Source organism: Cylas formicarius, unplaced genomic scaffold (assembly GCF_029955315.1).
Source record: "Cylas formicarius isolate icCylForm1 unplaced genomic scaffold, icCylForm1.1 PGA_scaffold_9__14_contigs__length_23061073, whole genome shotgun sequence".
NCBI lineage: Eukaryota > Metazoa > Arthropoda > Insecta > Coleoptera > Brentidae > Cylas > Cylas formicarius.
In genome coordinates, this window is record NW_026844365.1 from 2,881,041 (window position 1) to 2,900,031 (window position 18,991).

Sequence of the window (18,991 nt, forward strand, 5' to 3'; positions counted from 1 at the left end):
AGACAGACGCGTTGTTGGTTTATGCATATACATATATGCACCGGTATACGTGTTGACAGTGTTCTTATCTACTTGAGGCCCGAGAAGCTATAACGGCGACGGAGGCGGCGGTCGTTTTTACACCCGTCGAGGTTAGACGCGTCGTCGATTTTTAAGTCCTTCGGATATATTGGGCGTCTAGACGTCCCCCGAGGCATTTCCGAAGCGTTCGAGAGATAAGGATAACGACGTGACGGGGGCGGCGCCGAGGGGACGGGCGGATTTTCAACATTTGAAGCCGATTTAAACAAGTTGAAGCGCTTTAAAACGAGCTGAAGTCGAATTTAAAAAAGTTGGAACGTAACTAAACCGAATATCAATTTTCGAAGAAAGTGGAACTTAATTTAAACGGGAGAAGCGTATTTAAAGAAAGGAGATCAAATCAGGTTTATGAAGCGGTGTTATCGTCCTTATGTTTATCAGCAGCCTACGCTAGACAGTCTGCCATGGACCCCGCAGTACTGGGCCAACATTTTTAATTGCAGCAAAAACTGGTTAATGTTCTTGACAATGTGGTGGAGGACAGCATTAGATGTAATAAAATATAAAATTTTTGAAGGTCGTTTTATAAAACAAAGTTGTTGAAAATAGTATGGGTGTATAACTTTTCGGTGTTCTTGATTTTTGGAAACCACTTTTCGCAGGCCAGAGTCAGGTTTATTATCAAAATTTCCTTAAATTCGCTTGGCGATTGAATTTTGAAACCGACATTATGGATTTTAGAGTAACGGACAAACCAAAATTCACAATTGTGGAAAAAGCTTTTATGAGTTTTAAGGGTATAGCTTTATCACCAAAATTTCATTAACCTTGGTTAGGGATCACAATTTCAAACTAGCCTTAAGATTTTAATAATTTGATGCTAATTTTGAAATTTTTTAAATAAAGAAAAAACTTAAAAATTGAAGATCCGATTTTCCTATTGTTTGAAACATTTATTACTAGTCGCATTTTCCCAATTTTATTCATGTCCAAAAATTTATGAAATTTTGTTGGGAATTAAAATTTGAAGCCGAGCTTAATATTTTTTGATAAAAAAAAAATAAAAATTAAGGATCCGATTTTTTAATCTTCTTATCTGGGTTGAAAATATGAAGTCGATCTAAAAATTTTTTGGATAAAGAAGAAATCAAAAAGGTCCGTTTTTTTAATTTTGGGGAATTTTTTTTTCCATTATTAGGATAGATTTATCTCCATAATTTGCGACTGCGTTGAAAATTTAAAACCGATCTTAAAATCTTTTGGTTAAAGAAAAAATTAAAATTAAATTAAAAAAAACAAAATCCGATTTTTTTAATTTTCAGAAACATGTTTTTATCAGCATTAGGACAGGTTTATCTTCAAAATTTCGGACAGCGTTGAAAATTTGAAGCCAAAACCAAAATCAAAGGTCCGTTTTTTTTTTATTTTCGAAAACATTGTTTTACTGGTATTAGGAAAGGTTTACCTCAAAAATTTGAAGCCGATGTTAAGATTTTCGTAACGAAAGTCGAGAATCGCGTTCCCCGGGCGGACATATCGAAGGGAAAGGGTTCTACACAGCCAGACCGATGCCCTACAGGTCGCCGGGACCCGTCGGTGCATCAGCCGTGCACGACATTGCCGTAGCAGATGATGATGATGATGATGCACGGCCAGCAGGAATCCGCAGATTCATGCATTCGTCTCCGTTTTCCGAATCTCGAGCGTACGAAAACCGGTAACACAGGGAGCCGGTTTTAATGCAACGCGAAATCGGAAAAAATCAATAATTTTTTTTTGGGATCGGGGCGGTTTCGCCCGGGTCCCACCCCCGCCGACCTATAACCCGGAAAACGACGCGCCGCCGGCGTTAATCATCATGGCGGGCAGCGGACGGACGTCGGCGGCGTCGTCGCGATGGGCGGCCACGTCGCGGTGACGGGGGCGGCGCGGGGTGCCCGGAGGGGGGCGTGTTCGTCTAGACGTTACGTCACGCGGCCGGATCGAATACAGCGGCCGACGTTTCGTCCTCCGATAGAGTGTATTCCGGGGGAAAAGTTTAGGGCGTCGACTTACCATCAGTTTGAAGTCCACTGGCAAGTCTTAAACAAGTTTTTATATTTGTCGCATACAATGAAATCGATGGTTCAGTTAGCATGATTTCAGAAGCATTGTCAAAAATTGCGAACTAGATTCCCTTAAGCCTCACGCTTCATAATTAAAGCCGCGCATTAAGCAATCTGCCAGCAAGCACAGTGTCTTAAAGCCTTTAAGCATTAGCGCAAGTCTTAATCAAGTATCAGTATTCATTTGGTGCATTTTGTGAGCATAGGCCCGTGCTCATTACATACGCACGTACTTAATGCAGAACCTGAGAGAAAAGTGTGCTTAAAACCGCCCCAAGTGAAGCTCAGCATTGGGATTGGGCTATTCAACTTCTTCTGGAAATTGAAAGGCTTCTGATTAGCACCCGATCGTGTTTAAGACTGGAGTGCGTGTTTGCGGCACTTTCTAAGATAAAAATATGAAAAAAACTACGTGAAGCTTAAGATATTCTAGCCATGACAAGCTAACGAAGGCTTGAGCGCAAAGAACTATGCTTAGGCGCGTCTGCTTAGGGAAGGTTCCAAGAGAAAAGCGTGCTGAAAAGCGGCCTTAATCTCAACGAAAATTTGCGAACCAGATTCGCTGAAGCCGCAACGGAAGCCTTCAAGCTTCATAATTGAAGTCGCGCATTAATCACATTTTTTATTTTCCGATTGATGCGCCTTAAGCAATCTGCAAGCAAACACAGTGTCTTAAAGCCTTTAAGCATTAGCGCAAGTCTTAATCAAGTATCAGTCGTCATTTGGTGCATTTTGTGAGCATAGGCCCGTGCTCATTACATACGCACGTACTTAATGCAGAACCTGAGAGAAAAGTGTGCTTAAAACCGCCCCAAGTGAAGCTCAGGATTGGGATTGGGCTATTCAACTTCTTCTGGAAATTGAAAGGCTTCTGATTAGCACCCGATCGTGCTTAAGACTGGTGTGCGTGCTTAAGACAGGTTCTAAGAAAAAAATATGAAAAAAAAACTACTTGAAGATTAGATATTCTAGCCATGACAAGCTAACGAAGGCTTGAGCTACGTCTACGCTTGATGCGCAAAGAACCGTGCTTAGGCGCGTCTGCTTAGGGAAGGTTCCAAGAGAAAAGCGTGCTGAAAAGAGGCCTTAAACGTCGTAAGTAACGAAGTGGTAAGTCGAAGCGATGCGGGTGCAAGAACAGGACCGATATATAATAAGCAATTTAGCGATCTAGACGCTTCGACGTTAATTTTCCGGCGTATTAAAATCGAACGGCCGCACGTAATGGACACTCAACTCCGGCGCGACGACGACAGAAAAAAGGCAGTACGAACTTTAATTGATATTTCTCATCCGCTTATACGTTGCCGAACCTTTATTACGGTTTCGACGTCCCCGCGGGTCATAAAAACAGGCGCGCGACCGTTATAAGGTGGGCGGGCAGAAGAGGGGGGATTTTTATGACGAAATTGAATTTTACTTTGCGACTAAAATGTTATCTTACAAAAATGAAGCGACAACCCGCCGCCGCGACGGAAGAACTGCCTATAAAACGAGCGTCTCTCTTCCTCTCTCCCTCGCGACAAGCTTTATGCCGACGAAGTGTCGAAAAGTTATATTGAAATTTTGCAGCGGCATAATGGAAACAACCCGTCGTTAAAACTGCCCTAAAGTAACCCCCCCCCCCCCCATTCACCAGCCGTATGCTAGAACGCCGTTTTAACAACTTCACGTTTGCTAGACGTGCTGCTGTTACAATGCGAAGATCCTGACCTCAAGGCGTAAGACTTTAAGCACGATTCCGTGTATTATTTTTTGCTTCGGTTCTACTAAAACCTGGTTTAAGCACACGCACAAGTGCTAAGCAGTACGCCCAAGGCGTAAGGCATAAGCACAAGTTTTTTTAAGCAGCTTGCGCTGAATAGCTTCGTATTCTAATTGAACTAAAGTGATTAGGACTTGTGAGAGTGCTTAAAGCTGATCTTCAGGGCTTGGCTTAATTGTCAATGATATGCTTAGAGCTTAAGTTTGTGCTTAATAACTTCAACTTAAAGTGTGCCGTGAATCTTATTTTGTGTTTGCAAGCGTGCTTAAGATGATGGCGTTTAAGTCTGGTCCAACCTGAGTCTGCTTAAACCGCTATATTGAAGTTTTCAAATTTTTCAAAGAGTACACCGTTCTCCATGGTTCCCACGCTCAAGGCTTCTAAGGTTCCGTGAACAGGTCAAGCACAGGTCTAAGACTTTTTTTTCCCGCTTAATAAGCATAAATCTTTCCGACTCTAGACACGTTTATAATTCTATTTGAACTAATTAGGATTATGACTTGTGAAAGTGTTTAAAGCAGATCTTAAGGGCTCGCCCTGATTGCCAAGAATCAGATTAAGTTTGTACTTAAGAACTTCAGAAGCTTGAAGTTTGGCGTGATGGCGGTTAAGTCTGGTCCAAACAGAGTCTGCTTAATCCGCAACATTCAGGTTTTGAAACATTTGCAAGAATACACCGTTCTCTACGCTTAGAGATTCGTTTTATTCTGGAAATACCTCAAACGTCTCGAAGTTTACGCAAATACATCAAGCACAGGCCTACCGTAAGCCCGTTTTAGTTAGGATGCGTTTCTAGGGCGATTCGATGCTTAACGCTCTGTTTTCTTTCGCTAGTCAAGCACAAACCCTTTCCCACTCTAAGCAGATTTTTGGGCATCTCTATGAGTTACTTTAAACACGCTGCGCAGAAAAACTGAACGTCCCAAGTTAAGCGACGCATGTCGTGGAAATTTGCAAGCCTAAGCCCATATTTCGACGCCTTGAGGATTTACACGCTTTGCGCTTAGGGCTTTGTCCCAGTGGTGCGTTAATGCACCAACTATGATTTTTTTTTCTCACATCCAAGAAATATTTTTGCACATCCATGTAGAAATTTTATTACTATCACTACTAAGGGACATAAAACCGCAGAAATCGCTAATTTATGTGTAAAGGAAAGATCTTACATATGACTTCAAAAGTCAACAAATGTATCACATCAAAAAAAAAAATATTTTGGATTTGTACTATCATTTTTGTTAAGTCTATCTTCTTCTTCTTGTGGTGCCTATCCGTTACGAATGTTGGCGATCATCATGGCAATGCGTACTTTGTCAACTGCTGCACGAAAAAGGTCTACTGTTGTTGTATTGAACCATGTACGCAAGTTCCTCAACCACGATATCCTTCGCCTACCGGGCCTCCTTCTGCCTTCCACCTTGCCCTGCAGAATCAGCTGCAACAAGTCATACCGCTCGCTGTTCCTCATTATGTGTCCCAGATATTCAAGCTTGCGTGTTTTTATTAAGAGAAACAGCTTCTTCTCTTTACCCATTCTTTCTAGGACCCTAAGATTGTTTATATGGTCGATCCATGGGATTCTTAAAATGCGTCGATATAACCACATCTCAAATAACTCGATTCTTGTACAGGCAGCTTCAGTTAGAAGTCCAGGATTCCACCCCGTAGAGTAGCACTGGAAAGACATAGCACCTCAATAGTCTGATCTTAGTTGGCAGTGATAGATCATGGCATTTAAATTGTTTTGCCATTTTCAGAAATGCGGCTCTGGCCTTCTCTATTCTGCATTTGATCTCCAGAGAGTGATCCCACGTTTCACTTATCTTGGTTCCGAGATAAACACAAGTCTAAACTCGCTCTATATGCTGGTTATTTATAGAGTTGACCAACATGGTTGTTGGTTTTTGACACAACCATATATTTTGTTTTCTTAAAGTTCAGAGAAAGTCCGTATGCTTCACTGACCTCGACCACCCGAACCATCAGGTGCCAGGCACTTGGAAAAAAATGGCGGTGGCCTTTATTTTGCAACTCACTGGATAGATTATTAGTAAATGCACGGAAATTATATAATATTGTCAATGAACAAAAAATTTCCCAGGTAGATTTTACATGTTACATTCCTTTGCGACTTTTAAAAACTGATAAAACAATTACTCAAAGAAATCTTGCCATAGATGATAATAAAGGTCATCTCATGTTCATGTTAATAAAAATCTGCCATAGCCACACAATTTACGTTTGTAATAAGTGTAATGTCCATTCACATACTTCATGCTTTGTAAAATACCACCAAAAATGAAACCGGGTGTTAGCAGTGGCGGTTTTTTTGTAGCAAATCGGGTGCTATTTGGAAAACAATCTATTTTTATTTGTTTTCTGTCGAATTTGAACTTTTTTTTGTATATTTAACTAACCAAAACATTATTTATTGTTTTTTTTCCAGTGGTTCGTTTGCGCATCAGCAATTTTTTGTATGTTTCGAGTTTTTTTTTGACACATGTAATGTAAGCGAAACAAAATAAATAATTTTTAGAGCAAAAAAGTGTTTTTTTTAATTTTTTTTATGCTTGGGATAATATGGGTTAAGGCGTAGAGTCCTGGAAGTGACCTCAGAACGGCGGAACGAACATTACGTCAGCGGGTTGTCTAGCGTCAAAATACTTTTGGCAAGCGTGAGGACCGAGCACGTCAGACGGGCCGCGTTCTCCGATTGTTTGCTCGCGTATACAATAAACAAGCCATTACGGTAGTAGACTGTTGACATTTTTAGATACCGAAGCGAACAACTCGGTCCTAGAGATTAACGAAAACAAGAACGGAGGGACGGCGGAGATAAAACCGCCGCCGGCGATTTTTCAACATCATTTTCACGCGGTCCTGGGGTAAATAAATACTCCCGTCAGCGTCGGAGCAGGGTTGTGAAAAATGACGACTTAAAAATACGACAACAATGCCGGGCGGATCGCGACGCGCGCGACGTTGCCGAATTTCCCAGAAAAATAAACAGAGCCGATATAAAGCAAGAATTTCAATAATAAATAGAAAAAATAAAAAGATGTCGAACTTCCATTGTCTTTATTTTTAACTTACACAACGTTTCGGACAGTTGTATCACTACCCGTTATCAAGTGTAAACTAAACTTAATTCTAAGGCTACAAGGTTTATATACTAGGCGACGGCGCTCATCCATGACGGAGTCGGGTGTAGTCAAGCACGAAGTTGTTGAACTAGAACGCCAGCATTCACATTCGTGAAAGGAATATCAGAAAAGATTAGACTCTCACTGCCACGATATCGTTCATCTTTGTTCCGCAGATCATTTTCTTATAACGCTGTTGTAATTCGGTAAAATCACATTCAATTAAATTCCTTGTTCTACTCCTGTCCGCAAAATGCCTAATTACACATCGATCTAGGGTGCGGGAAGCGTCACTTTACCACGTCAGCTTTGTTTCCCACGGATGCGAGCCACTTCGAGCATTTCCGGGATTTAACCGCACGGTTTTGGGAGCAATCGTATGTTTATTTATTTTACAAAGAAAAGGTAACAATATAAATATAATATAAATAGCAACATGACTAAACAATAACTTAGATAGCAAGCATATAAAAACAGTACAGTAAACAAACAGTATCACACTAGTTACAACTACAATCAACCACCTGTTTTAATTTTGTCTTAAATAGTCGAAGACCGCCAGCAAAGGGATGAAGAGAGCAACTGTCAAATAACCTCAAAGTTGAAGTTAAATGAGAAAAATAGCCATAGTTGCCGTGACGAAATGGAATACAAAACATTGGGGAGCTCTGACGCCTTTGATAGACGTTAAAATCAATAGACTGGAGGAGAGCCGGATAGTTATATACACTGTTCAACATTTTATATAACGTCAAGATATCGGAGCAAGCTCTTCTAATTTCCAGACCATCTATCTCAAAAGGCTCACATACCAGAACATAATTAATGTGAATGTTATTGTATATATTTATACCAGCTCTATATGCTAGGGACCTCAGACATACCCTCTGAACAGTCTCCAATCTATCAATGTGACATCTGCAATGTGAAGACCACACTACTGATGCATACTCCAGTGTAGATCTAACTAAGGAGCAATAAAGGGCTTTCAAATAGTCGGATGAGAGCAGTGTACTATCACGGGTAATAAAACCCAGACCTCGCATGCCCTTGTTAACAATATCCTCCAGCTGATCCAAAAAGGTCAGTTTACTGTGAAAAATGATTCCAAGGTCCCTAGCTTTGGTAACACACTATATTGTTGTATTGTTAAACATATATCTATTTTGAAAGGTGCCTCTTCTCAACTGTATATTTTCATACAAGATATTGAACTGAGGTGGCTTTTACTTGTTTTGAAACTTTTTCACTGGGTTCTCCTATGTATGTAATTGTTTTAAATTGTTCATGTTCTGTATTAGGTTTCGGACAAATAGAGTTTACTGTTGTCTGGATTTGTTTTTTGTTTATAATTTTATCGATAATGGACGGATTGTAGCCGTTGTTCAGTGCAATTTTTTTTTAAAACAATATACAACAATATAGGCAATTTAATATTATTATTATTATAATTTTTGAATAAGTCGCATTCGGAGCAGTCGATCCATCAAAAGAATCAGACAGAACGCGGCGTTAATGGCGCCCGAAACGGATGAGTAATTGCTATCGTTCCGGAATCGGCATTTCCATCGTAACCGGATTACACGAACTCGAAACGTCGCGAACGTAGCCTAATCAACGTTGGGTTACGGTTTTCCGGCCCCGCCGGCGGAAAACGCCTCTTAATCCGCTCGCAATTGCCGCAAAAACCATAACCGAGTGGTCGTTCGACGAGTTCGATAGAAAAAAAAAACAAACAATCGCCATTTTTGATCGCGCCTCGACTTACTCTGCGATGGCGCCTAATTTCTTCCTCGTTCGACCAGTTTCGGGCGGACTTAAACATGTCGTCCCCAAAGAGAAATTTCAGTTTGGTTGGTTTTGCCAGTCCAAGGTCCTAAACACGCGCCCTAACCACGCGCCCTAACCACGCAAAAGTTTCCGATACAATGCTTTACACGCCCCTGAGCCTGAGCACGATATTAGGTGCTCGAAACCTAAGCGTGTCCCCAAATATTTTCGCCAAGCTCAAGTTCAAAAAGTACGTTGTCTATTTGATCTTTCTAAATATTAAGATTCTCTTGTGTCTCGAGTATGGTCATGAGTCTCAAGCACGCAGGGTTGCAACGGGTTGCCACAGGCTAAGCGTAATAAACAAGATTGCTTTCGAAAAATCGTCACTGGGCGGGGCAAGTTCGTAGCGCGAAGCAGCTTTTTATTATAAAAGGTAAGAACTTCGCGATTTCGTGTGGTTGTTTTTCTATCGTACTCCCCACTATGGAATTTTCCCAAAATCGATGTAAATGTCCTTCATATCTCGTCGAACTTCAAAGTTACAGCAAACATAGGTAAATATCAAAATCTCGCGCCCTGTATAATTGACGAAACCTGAAGCTCTCACGACACGGTTTACGATACTGTTCAAATAAAAATGATCCCCTCTTTAACGGTTTTTCACTTATCGCCAATAATTTAGCCACAAAAACGGAAATTTTTAGGATAATTTAGATTTTTCGCCCATAAACGACACACCCCGTATATGATACAATCATTATTCGAACTAGAGGTTATAGCCCTGGATTTTCCGCTTGTCAAGAATTTTTTGAAAATAGTAAATAGTCTTCGAGAAAATAAGTTTTTTCTGAAACCATGCAGTGGGCAGTAATAATCAATGACGTCATGGCGTCTGGACAGCCCAAGAAATAGCGATTTCAATATGGATTTTTTCAAATATCCCGAGCATCGTATATGATAGGCGAAAACCGCAAATACAAAAATTGTAGCTCTTGAAGCAATTGGCCATATTTTCCCCGATTTTTGATTTATGGCTTATAATTTACTCTGTAAAAAAACAATTTTCTACGTCTTTTAGATTTTTTTACTCTCAAATACAAAAGATTTTGCTATCTATGCGGACTATATCACAATATAAAAGAAAGTGAGATCTGAATCATAGTCTTTCAGTTATAACCATTTTTCTATAATAATTTTTCAGTTTTTTTTTTAATTTGCGGCGCACCCTGTATATTTTTGAAAAATTGTCACGAATAATAGTTTATAGGGCTGTATCTTCTAATTCTTCTGATTCAAGAATTTTTTTGGTCTCGTAAACAGGTTTTGAAAAATGATGTTTTTTGTAGACCCCTACATTCGGGATTTTTTTAGAATACTTCAATAGGTTCCGTCCGTAAAAAACTCAAATACAATAGTTTTAGCTATTTATATGTCGTCATGTAAATGAAACTCACATCTAAAACTCAGATTTTAAATTATTGCCAATTTTTTTAATTTGCGGCACACCCTGTATATTTTTGAAAAATTGTCACGAATAAAAGTTTATGAAGCCGTATCCTCTGTGTCTTCTGATTGAAGAATTTGTTCGGTCTTGTAAACGGTTTTTAAAAAATAGTCTTTTTTGTAGACCCTCGCACACGCGATTTTATTTTTTTTTAATACTTCCCGACCCCCCAGCCCCTCCATTTTCAATAAGTTCCGTCATGAAATGAAATCGAATGCTTCAAATTTCGGACACTTATCGAGTTTCATAGCAAGGTCCAAATAACAGTCGAAAATCGCAAAAAAAGATACCGGCGTCGGATCAGGCTCATTTCTTACAAGAAGAGCAGAGGTAAGGCGAAACGTCAGCAAGTTCGACTCAGCAAAAACAGACGCAGGAGGGCTCCAGAAGTCTTGTCAAAAGTATTACAGTAGCCTGTGGAAGTTTCTTTGAAAAATTTGAGGACTGATTAAAAAAACACTGTTGCCAAAACTATCGCCAAATACTTCTTCAAATAAAGAAGAAATTAAAGAATTTCTGTGCGAAATTGATTTATATTTTGAAGAGAGCTACACGAAAAAACATCTTTCGATTCGATAGCATAACAAAACTTACATTAAATCTTGATATTACGTATCATTGAATACTTAAGTTGAGTTAAAACGTAATTCGGTAAAAAGTAGCTAAAATATCGGTACAAAGCTGGTCTAACAGTGAAAAACGAGTAATAAAAGAAGAAAATATTTATCGAGAACGATTAGTGGCGGAGTGACGATTTTTTAAGTGAATGATACTTTACTATTATTATATTTAATATTTTGAATATTAAATAAAACTACTTTAAATAACATAAAATTTATTATATAATAAATAATGTATATGAGGATAAAAATTATACAAAATTATCAATTTAAATTATTATCTTAAATTTAAAGTTTATATTGCGATTTTTTTTTTAATTAAAAGGCAAATTTTAAGTTTTGGGTTGGAAAATTTTTAAATTTGTGCAAAAAATAGGGTGTATAGGGTTAATTTTTAATTTAATTAATTTGTAGGAAATAGATAAGATTGAAAACATACTTATATCACGCTTGTTAGTGTAGGTAGATAAATTCCTAGGACGGTCAGTAGGCAAAGTTAATCGCGGGGTGGGTTGTAAAAGCACTATATTTCTGGTGCTAGTATACCACTTCGCCCAGAGTACCACCGACAGATTCGGGGGCGTAGCCCCGGGACTCGCAAGACGTGGTTGATACTTAGGCGTACGCCTTTGGATTGGATTCCCTTCCCTGACGCCCCGCGGGCGTCATTTCGCTTTGCAACGTCGCAACTCCCCGATCGTCGGCGTCAGCGCGCCCAACGCGGCAACGTCGCGCTTCCGCCGATTTCTCTCTCTCTACGCGGCTCGGAGGGCGAACTTTGCCGATCTACGTTCGGATATCCGTCTGGCCCGTTCGTAGCGGGTCGAGCGCGCCGTCCTGGCCAACACCGCAGGCCGACCAGTTCGCGCCGGTCATCAGAAAGCGACGGAATCGCGCATCGACGACGCACAGACACACAGCAGAGCTCAGCAGTGTGATAAAAGGCCGACGGCGACGACGACCACGACGACGATGACGGCCGCCATGTTTCTTTCGTAAACGCCGGCGTCCCCGAAAACGCGTATATCCCGATTCGTGAAGCTTTGGCGTGACGCGCCGCCAGCGAGTGCAACGACTTCCTGGGGGCACGATAACTACCGCTGCGAATCATGCCGCAGCTGCCCCCCCGTTGACGCTGCTGTTGTTGTTGTTGTTGTTGTTGTGTTGGTGCGTTGACACGTCTCTCTCTTATCGGCACCGTCGTCGTCGGGGGCAATAGAGGAAGGGAGAGCGAGAGAGCGAGATTTCCAGCAGCAGCAGCAGCCGCCGCCGCCACCGCCGCCGCAGCGGACGAATAATGTACGTACCGTACGCACGCGACCTTGACGGAGAAAAAAAATGAAACGCCGAACTTAACCTCAAAACGCGAGGCACGCGCCGTTTCTTCGCGCCTTTTAATAGGCCGACTCGCGAGTCGCCAAATTCCACCCCCCACCGCCGACCCGCAATTGATTTAGTTTCCAATCGATGACCTGGGGAAATCGATTTTATTGAAAACAAAAAAAAACGGAAAGCGGGTCTGGGAAAAAAAAATTATGCGTACGCGCCGCGCTTACCGCCCGGCCATAGTTTTGGCGATTTGGCAACGCACCCGTAATAATTTTCTGGTTAAAAATATCGCGAACGACGGCCGTTTTACGGTCGCGACGTTGTCGACGTTGAAACGCGCGCGCGCCGTTGCCAAGTCGCCGCCGCGGGCGTCGGGCGTGTAGTTTTCGCGCGCAAGCGCCGAAATAAGTATACTTCGACCAGGATTGTAGCGCTTTTACAACCGACCGCGTCATTAACTTTGCCTATTACTCCAAAACCGCAGCCCGTTTTAGAACACACTGCCGAGCGGACCCTTACCCTTAAACATTCCAGGACAGTCATAGGAATTTATCTAAAGTCTGTTCATAGATGTAAGAAAGTGACTATCTGATACGAATTAAGGAAAGACTCGGGCAAGCTGTAAGAATGAAATATGGCCGAACAGGTCTGTACTTTGTTTAGAATTTAATTATTTCGGGTTTTGTTAGGAAAGATACTAAACAATATTTATTTATTTATGTTTAAATCTAAAATAAAATTACAAATTATTTTATTACCTGCTTAAATTACTTAAAATTATTCACATAATATATCACTATCACTGTCGCTATCATCGCCTGTTCTAGTTATTTGCAATATGGATATACGATTGTTCTGCTTTTTCTATATATTTAACAGAATTTGCCTAACTTTGTGGAGGGATGTTAAAAACTTCGGTTTCTATAAGTTTGAGGACATTGGAGTTAACACGGGGAAAAACATTGTTACGACGAATGGCAGATTTCAGTTGGTGCCAAACATGTTCAATGGGAAGCCTTAGATTTTTCCTTTTGTAGGTTCAATCTTCAATTAATTGCTTTTTGGTATAATCTTCGTGAAAATAAATGTCGTTATTATACATGTAGTTTTGGATTGTTGCTTTTGTGTCACATGAGGAAGGGGTTTTAGTCAACTGTCTTCTGTGATAACTTGCATTGTCCATTACAATGACGCTATTAGGAAGAATGTTTGGAACTAATTTGTTTTTAAACCAGCTTTTAAATTTTTCAAACTCAAAAATCATCTCATAAATACACAGCTTATAACTTCCGAGGCACACAAAATGGATTGTATATATAGGTATAACCCCACTTGATTTCTATCTACTTGTTTTTTCTAGTTTCTTATTTACGCTCAAAGCGCCACTAGCTAATTTAACCGACTTTGTATCTCTGCTCATAACAAAGTTAACAATGGTGAGCACTTAATTTAGATCAGCTTGTATATTAAGTTTCGACAGGATGTGTAAAATACTGGGATATTTATAAATATAAAACTTTTATAAAATTAAGTCCAACGCCCTGAATAAAAAATAGCATAAATTAAGTTCCATTATTTTCACGCACACCCTGTATATTGCAAGGATTTATGCAAAGTCCTGTAAAATTGTTTTTCGACTCAATTAAACTCATTAAACTTTCAAATCGAACATCCCATAAGGCGGTGCGCTTGCGACCAGTTTTTTGACCTGTCTCAGTGGTCCTGATAAGGCCTAAAAATAATCCCTTCGCGATCCATGGTTTAAATAAACGAAACTTTTAGTTTGACCCAATCTTTGGATTAACTTTTGGTTTTAGGATATTTTTTTTTAGTTGAGTTTAGTTTAGTCAGTCATTCATCACCATGGCAGCTCTTGAAACTGACTACATGTATCAGATCTAGTGAGTTGCTGTTCTTGCAAATGCAAAACAATTACGCAGCATGTCACGAACTTGTACTATACTGTACCTATCATCAGGCTCACATTAATTTGATGTTTCTTTCATTTACCGACGTGTTTGGGCACCCACTGAGTGGACGAAGGTCTTTTAGTGGCGTTAAATATCAAAAATTAAAGACATATAATATATAATAATAATAAACCATTTCCAGCCTTGAAATCTATTTTCCGTCGATATTCCTTCTAGTTTTTTATATACTCATTGAGTTTTTCTCGCTTAATTTTATTGCCTTTGCCTTTGAAAAAGTTTAAAAACTGAATTGAAGTGAGTGCGAGTTGGAAAATCGGCGTTCTGTAACCACTTCCTCTTTTTTAGAAATACGTTGTGGCCAGATAACCATCTGACAAACACAAACAAAATTAATGTCACTTGGAGGTTCTTCTGAAACTTTAATCAGTAGAGGAAGCTTTAAAAGAAACCTGTCTACTTACAAAAACTTACAACAACGTCATTAGGGGATATTGCTGATAGTGAAGAAAATGAATTTTCAAAATCACCACATAGAAAATAGTGATCAGGATATAATAAGAAGGAAAATATATCGTCTTTATCAATTGTTGCTTTTCGATTTTTTTGTTTAATGTGAGGGTTAAGCAAGGTGAATTTCGAGAATAACGTGGATATCTTAAAACGCGAGATGACGCAACAGATTGATGTAGTGAGTTCATAATCTCGATTCCACTCGAAGATGCTCGATCGTCTGCGTCAGAACAACGTGCGAAGCATTATCGGTCGTTCCCACAAAAAAGCGCCATTTATTAACACCAAACACCAGTTCTCACAACGTTTGGTCTGTCGTCGCTTCCGTGTCGCTTTTTAGACGCTGTCACACTCAATCGTTAGTTTTTATAATGGAAACCGTGCTGCGGCGGCTCATCCGGGTATAGTCGCCCCGGTATCGTAACAGAGTAGACCCGCTTCATCCTCAGATGGTGGAAAAAAAACAGACAATTATAAGCTCTTCTTTTTAACGAACGAAGCAAACTTTCGGGCCAGCGGTCGAATATAAAATGTACCGGGTGCGCTGATATCTCCTCACAGAACCTGCATGTGAATGATGGAAAACAAGTTTTAAGGCAAAAGTTGTTTGGATAAACTTATATTTGCGGGGCAAGCAACACCTTACAAATTTTAAACCCTGTATATTACGGCTTTTTTGAATTCCTCCGAACATTCTAGACATAATTCACATATAATTCTGTGTGGCGACTGTCTATTTCCCCGACTGCTTTAGGTCTACTTTGGTCATTAAACATTAAAAATATAAATGAAAAAATGTCGTTCAAATATATTTTTCTTTCAAATGCCCCAGAAAAAAAAAACAATTGAGTACTGCAGAAACGTCATTATTTTGACGTCCTGTGAGTTTTTAAGTTTTTAAAATTTTTAAATATTGAAGTATTCTACTTATTTAACACACTTTTAGTATATCTCGATATTTATATAAATTAAACAAATTTAAATAACTAGGTATAGCGTATTTCTTAATATAGAGGGCGTTCTATTTCAAACAAGTTGTTCTGTGCTTATGAAAATACAAGCATAATGCATAGATAATATACTATTTAGTTTTCTTGATATTTTTGACCGGTTCTTCCTATAATAAACGAACCACCCGGTATATTGTATCGGTGCCCTTGAAAATGTGCCCTTTTGCAGTATTTTTATATTACCTAGAAGAGACCTGTGACATTATAAACAACGTGTAATGGATATCCGCAAATAACTGTGAGTCCACCTTCGTAACTTCTGAAAATAATCTTCCCTCCGTTTTTCCAGGGGGTTTTCGCGGCGTACGTATATATTTTCAATGTCCATGGGCGAAGAACCCAATACTATGCAAACACTTTTTTAGTTTAATTTTAATTTAATATATAAATAATAATAAATAATTTAATATACATATAAAATAATTTTTTAGTTTAATTTTAAACAATGGCGTACATCTCATAATTTTAATCTGGCTGAAGCAAAGTTACTCATTTTCCAAAAAAAAATTGAACATATTTTGAAAACGCCGTATTTTTTAGAGCGGAGTATTGGCACATGTTTTTTGAAACACCCTGTGTAATTTTCCAAAGGTCAAATAGGGATATCGGCAGGCCGTGGGGTTTGGTCGTATTTGGAGAGGTGCATTGCAAGTTGCATAATGCCCAGACGCAGTGTGATAGTTATGAATTCCAAACATTGTTTGATAAAACGTGCGCCACTGAACTTTTTCTGAAGTTTTAAGCACATTTTCTTCGCATTAAGCATAAAAAATTCGCCACTTCCTTTGTTTTCAGAGAAATATGTAAAGGTCACCTAATTTTGGGGAACCCTTTTTTTTTGTTTAGTCAGTGGCGTTCGTCGTACGTTTTAAGTAATTTAAATAATAAATGTGGTACGCCAATGTTTTATCGTAATTTTGTGAATAAATTCATATTCTCTTCAGCTCGTTCCCTAGAACGAACCGTTGTCGAGACTTTTGTTTTGTTTGAATGTGAACTTAATCGGCGTACCTCCTTTTTTATCCTTTTAATTAATTAAAACGGTCTCACGAACGTCACTGGTTAAACAAAAACGAGTTTATCATTTATCCTATGGATAATCTTTTAAGCGGCAATAAAAATAGGAAAAAACCTGTATTTTCCGTTTTTTTTTTTTAATTCTGACCGGCCACGTTTTCGAATTGCAGGTGCCGCGTCTCCGACGCCGCTGTCCCGACGCCCGACGCACAGTGAACGAACTATAATAAAACGAACGGCCCCCGCCGCTACACGATGCGACCGGCGAGCCACCCACCGCCGCCACTGCGCTCCCCCGTCACCGCAAACGAATGCACGTCGAACTGGGAGAGAGCGCGCGTGCGCCGCGTCACGTGAGCTCCCCCCGTAACGCCCCGCGTCTCAGTGATACCACCGGTACAACGTGAAAAGCACTATACCGACCACCGTGTTGTCGTTGTATGTGGGCTCGTTGGTCACGATATCGACCACAGCCCGTAAGGCTAATCAGCTGGCCGCCATACTGGTTCTCGTCGTCGCAGTACTGACAACGACGGCGAACCGGACAGAGGCGGCGTCGCCACCGCCCCCGACCGTTCGCCACCCTTGCAATTCCAAACTGACCCCTTCCAGTTTAGTTTTAGGCCGGTCCGACCGGAAAAGTGATACTAGCGTAACTTCCACGAGGCGTCGTGACGCGGACCCATCGTACGCGGGTGCGTTTGTCGGTGTAGGTGTCCGCGGCGGAAATTTAAGCGAGAACGCGAACCGAGCGCGCCAAAGCCACGAGGACGCTGCCGACCGAGGTCGACTGAGAGCGAACCACCAGTTGTCCATGCCACCGGCGCATGCGCAGGATACAGATTCATGTAAGTGAAGTTTCGAATATACGGCAGCTACGGATCCGACTACGACCGGCCGATTTGCCGGACGCTTGTGCGGGCGCATCGCTACGGTGGTATACGATAATTATTTATTTTCGAATAATTCGGATCACGAGAGATAAAATTACTGCAACACTCGGTGTTGCGTTGTCATCATGGCAGCAGGCGATTTTTGTTCTCGGACTACGGTGACTACGAGCAGTGTGCTCAAGGCTCCACGCAAATACTAAAACAAAAGGCTCCAATTGCAAGACAACCCGGAGGCTTGATTAAAGATTGGCTCAGTACAATTGTACTTACATTGAATTCAATTAAAGTCGGTGTTTTATTTTTTGTAGAATTCAAATCAAAAAATTTGCATTGCTTGTGACTCATATTGAATTCAATCTTAGAAAGGTCGGAGTTAAAGGGAATTTCCGTTGAATTACATTTTAAAAATGGCTGATTAAGAGGTAGAATTCAAGCTCAACATTTGTTGAATCGCAACTTTAAAATGGGCCCGAAAGTTTGGTGAAAAATTGGTTTTGCACAAAACCGATTCGAACGAGTAATTCATCGTCAATTCAACATTAACAATCGAAATTCATGTTACAAAATTACGTTACGAACAGTTCCTGCCGAATTTAAATTTAAAACGCACCCGAAAGATTGATAGTAATGGAATTAGTGTAGAATTTAGATTTGAATTCAAGTACTAATCGGTGCTACATTGCGTGGACAATTACGGCGAAGATAATTCTTAGGAGTAATTCATCGTCAATTCAACATTAACAAGCGGAATTCATGTTACAAAGTTACGTTACGAATAGTTCCTGCTGAGTTTAAATTTAAAACGCACCCGAAAGATTGATAGTAATGGAATTAGTGTAGAATTTAGATTTGAATTCAAGTACTAATCGGTGCTACATTGCGTGGACAATTACGGCGAAGATAATTCTTGTTCAAGTTCTAAAACTTCGTTCTTTAGTCCTTAGTCCCGCCCAATTCAACTTTAAAGTAATAATAAGTAATTCCTCTGGAATTCAACATTAAAGAACCCGGAAACTTTGTAGAAGTTTTCTTTTTGCAGAACTCACGTTATAAAGCAATGTTGGATGTAATTCCTGCCCAATTGAAATTTAAAGTAATAATAAGTAATTCCTCTAGAATTCAACATTAAAGAACCCGATAAGCTTATAGAAGTTTACTTTTTGCAGAATTCAAGTTATACATCGATATTAGAAGTAATTCCCGCCCAATTCAACTTTAAAGTAATAATAAGTAATTCCTCTGGAATTCAATACTAAAGAACCCGATAACTTTGTAGAAGTTTTCTGTATGCAGAATTGACGTTATAAAGCGATGTTGGATGTAATTCCTGCCCAATTGAAATTTAAAGTAATAATAAGTAATTCATCTAG

The 18,991-nt window shown here is 39.9% G+C and overlaps 1 protein-coding gene across 1 annotated transcript in view; it reads left to right on the forward strand.

Moving 5' to 3' along the window:
- Nucleotides 1-11,791: 11,791 nt before the first annotated feature.
- The window catches only part of LOC132707336 (low-density lipoprotein receptor class A domain-containing protein 4-like), a 115,670-nt gene continuing 108,470 nt past the window's right edge, over nt 11,792-18,991 (forward strand). The window contains exons 1-2 of the mRNA XM_060679147.1: nt 11,792-12,230; nt 16,899-17,576. Of these exons, the coding sequence (XP_060535130.1) occupies nt 17,543-17,576 (34 nt within the window). The 5' untranslated portion in view covers nt 11,792-12,230; nt 16,899-17,542. The remainder of the gene's footprint in view (nt 12,231-16,898; nt 17,577-18,991) is intronic.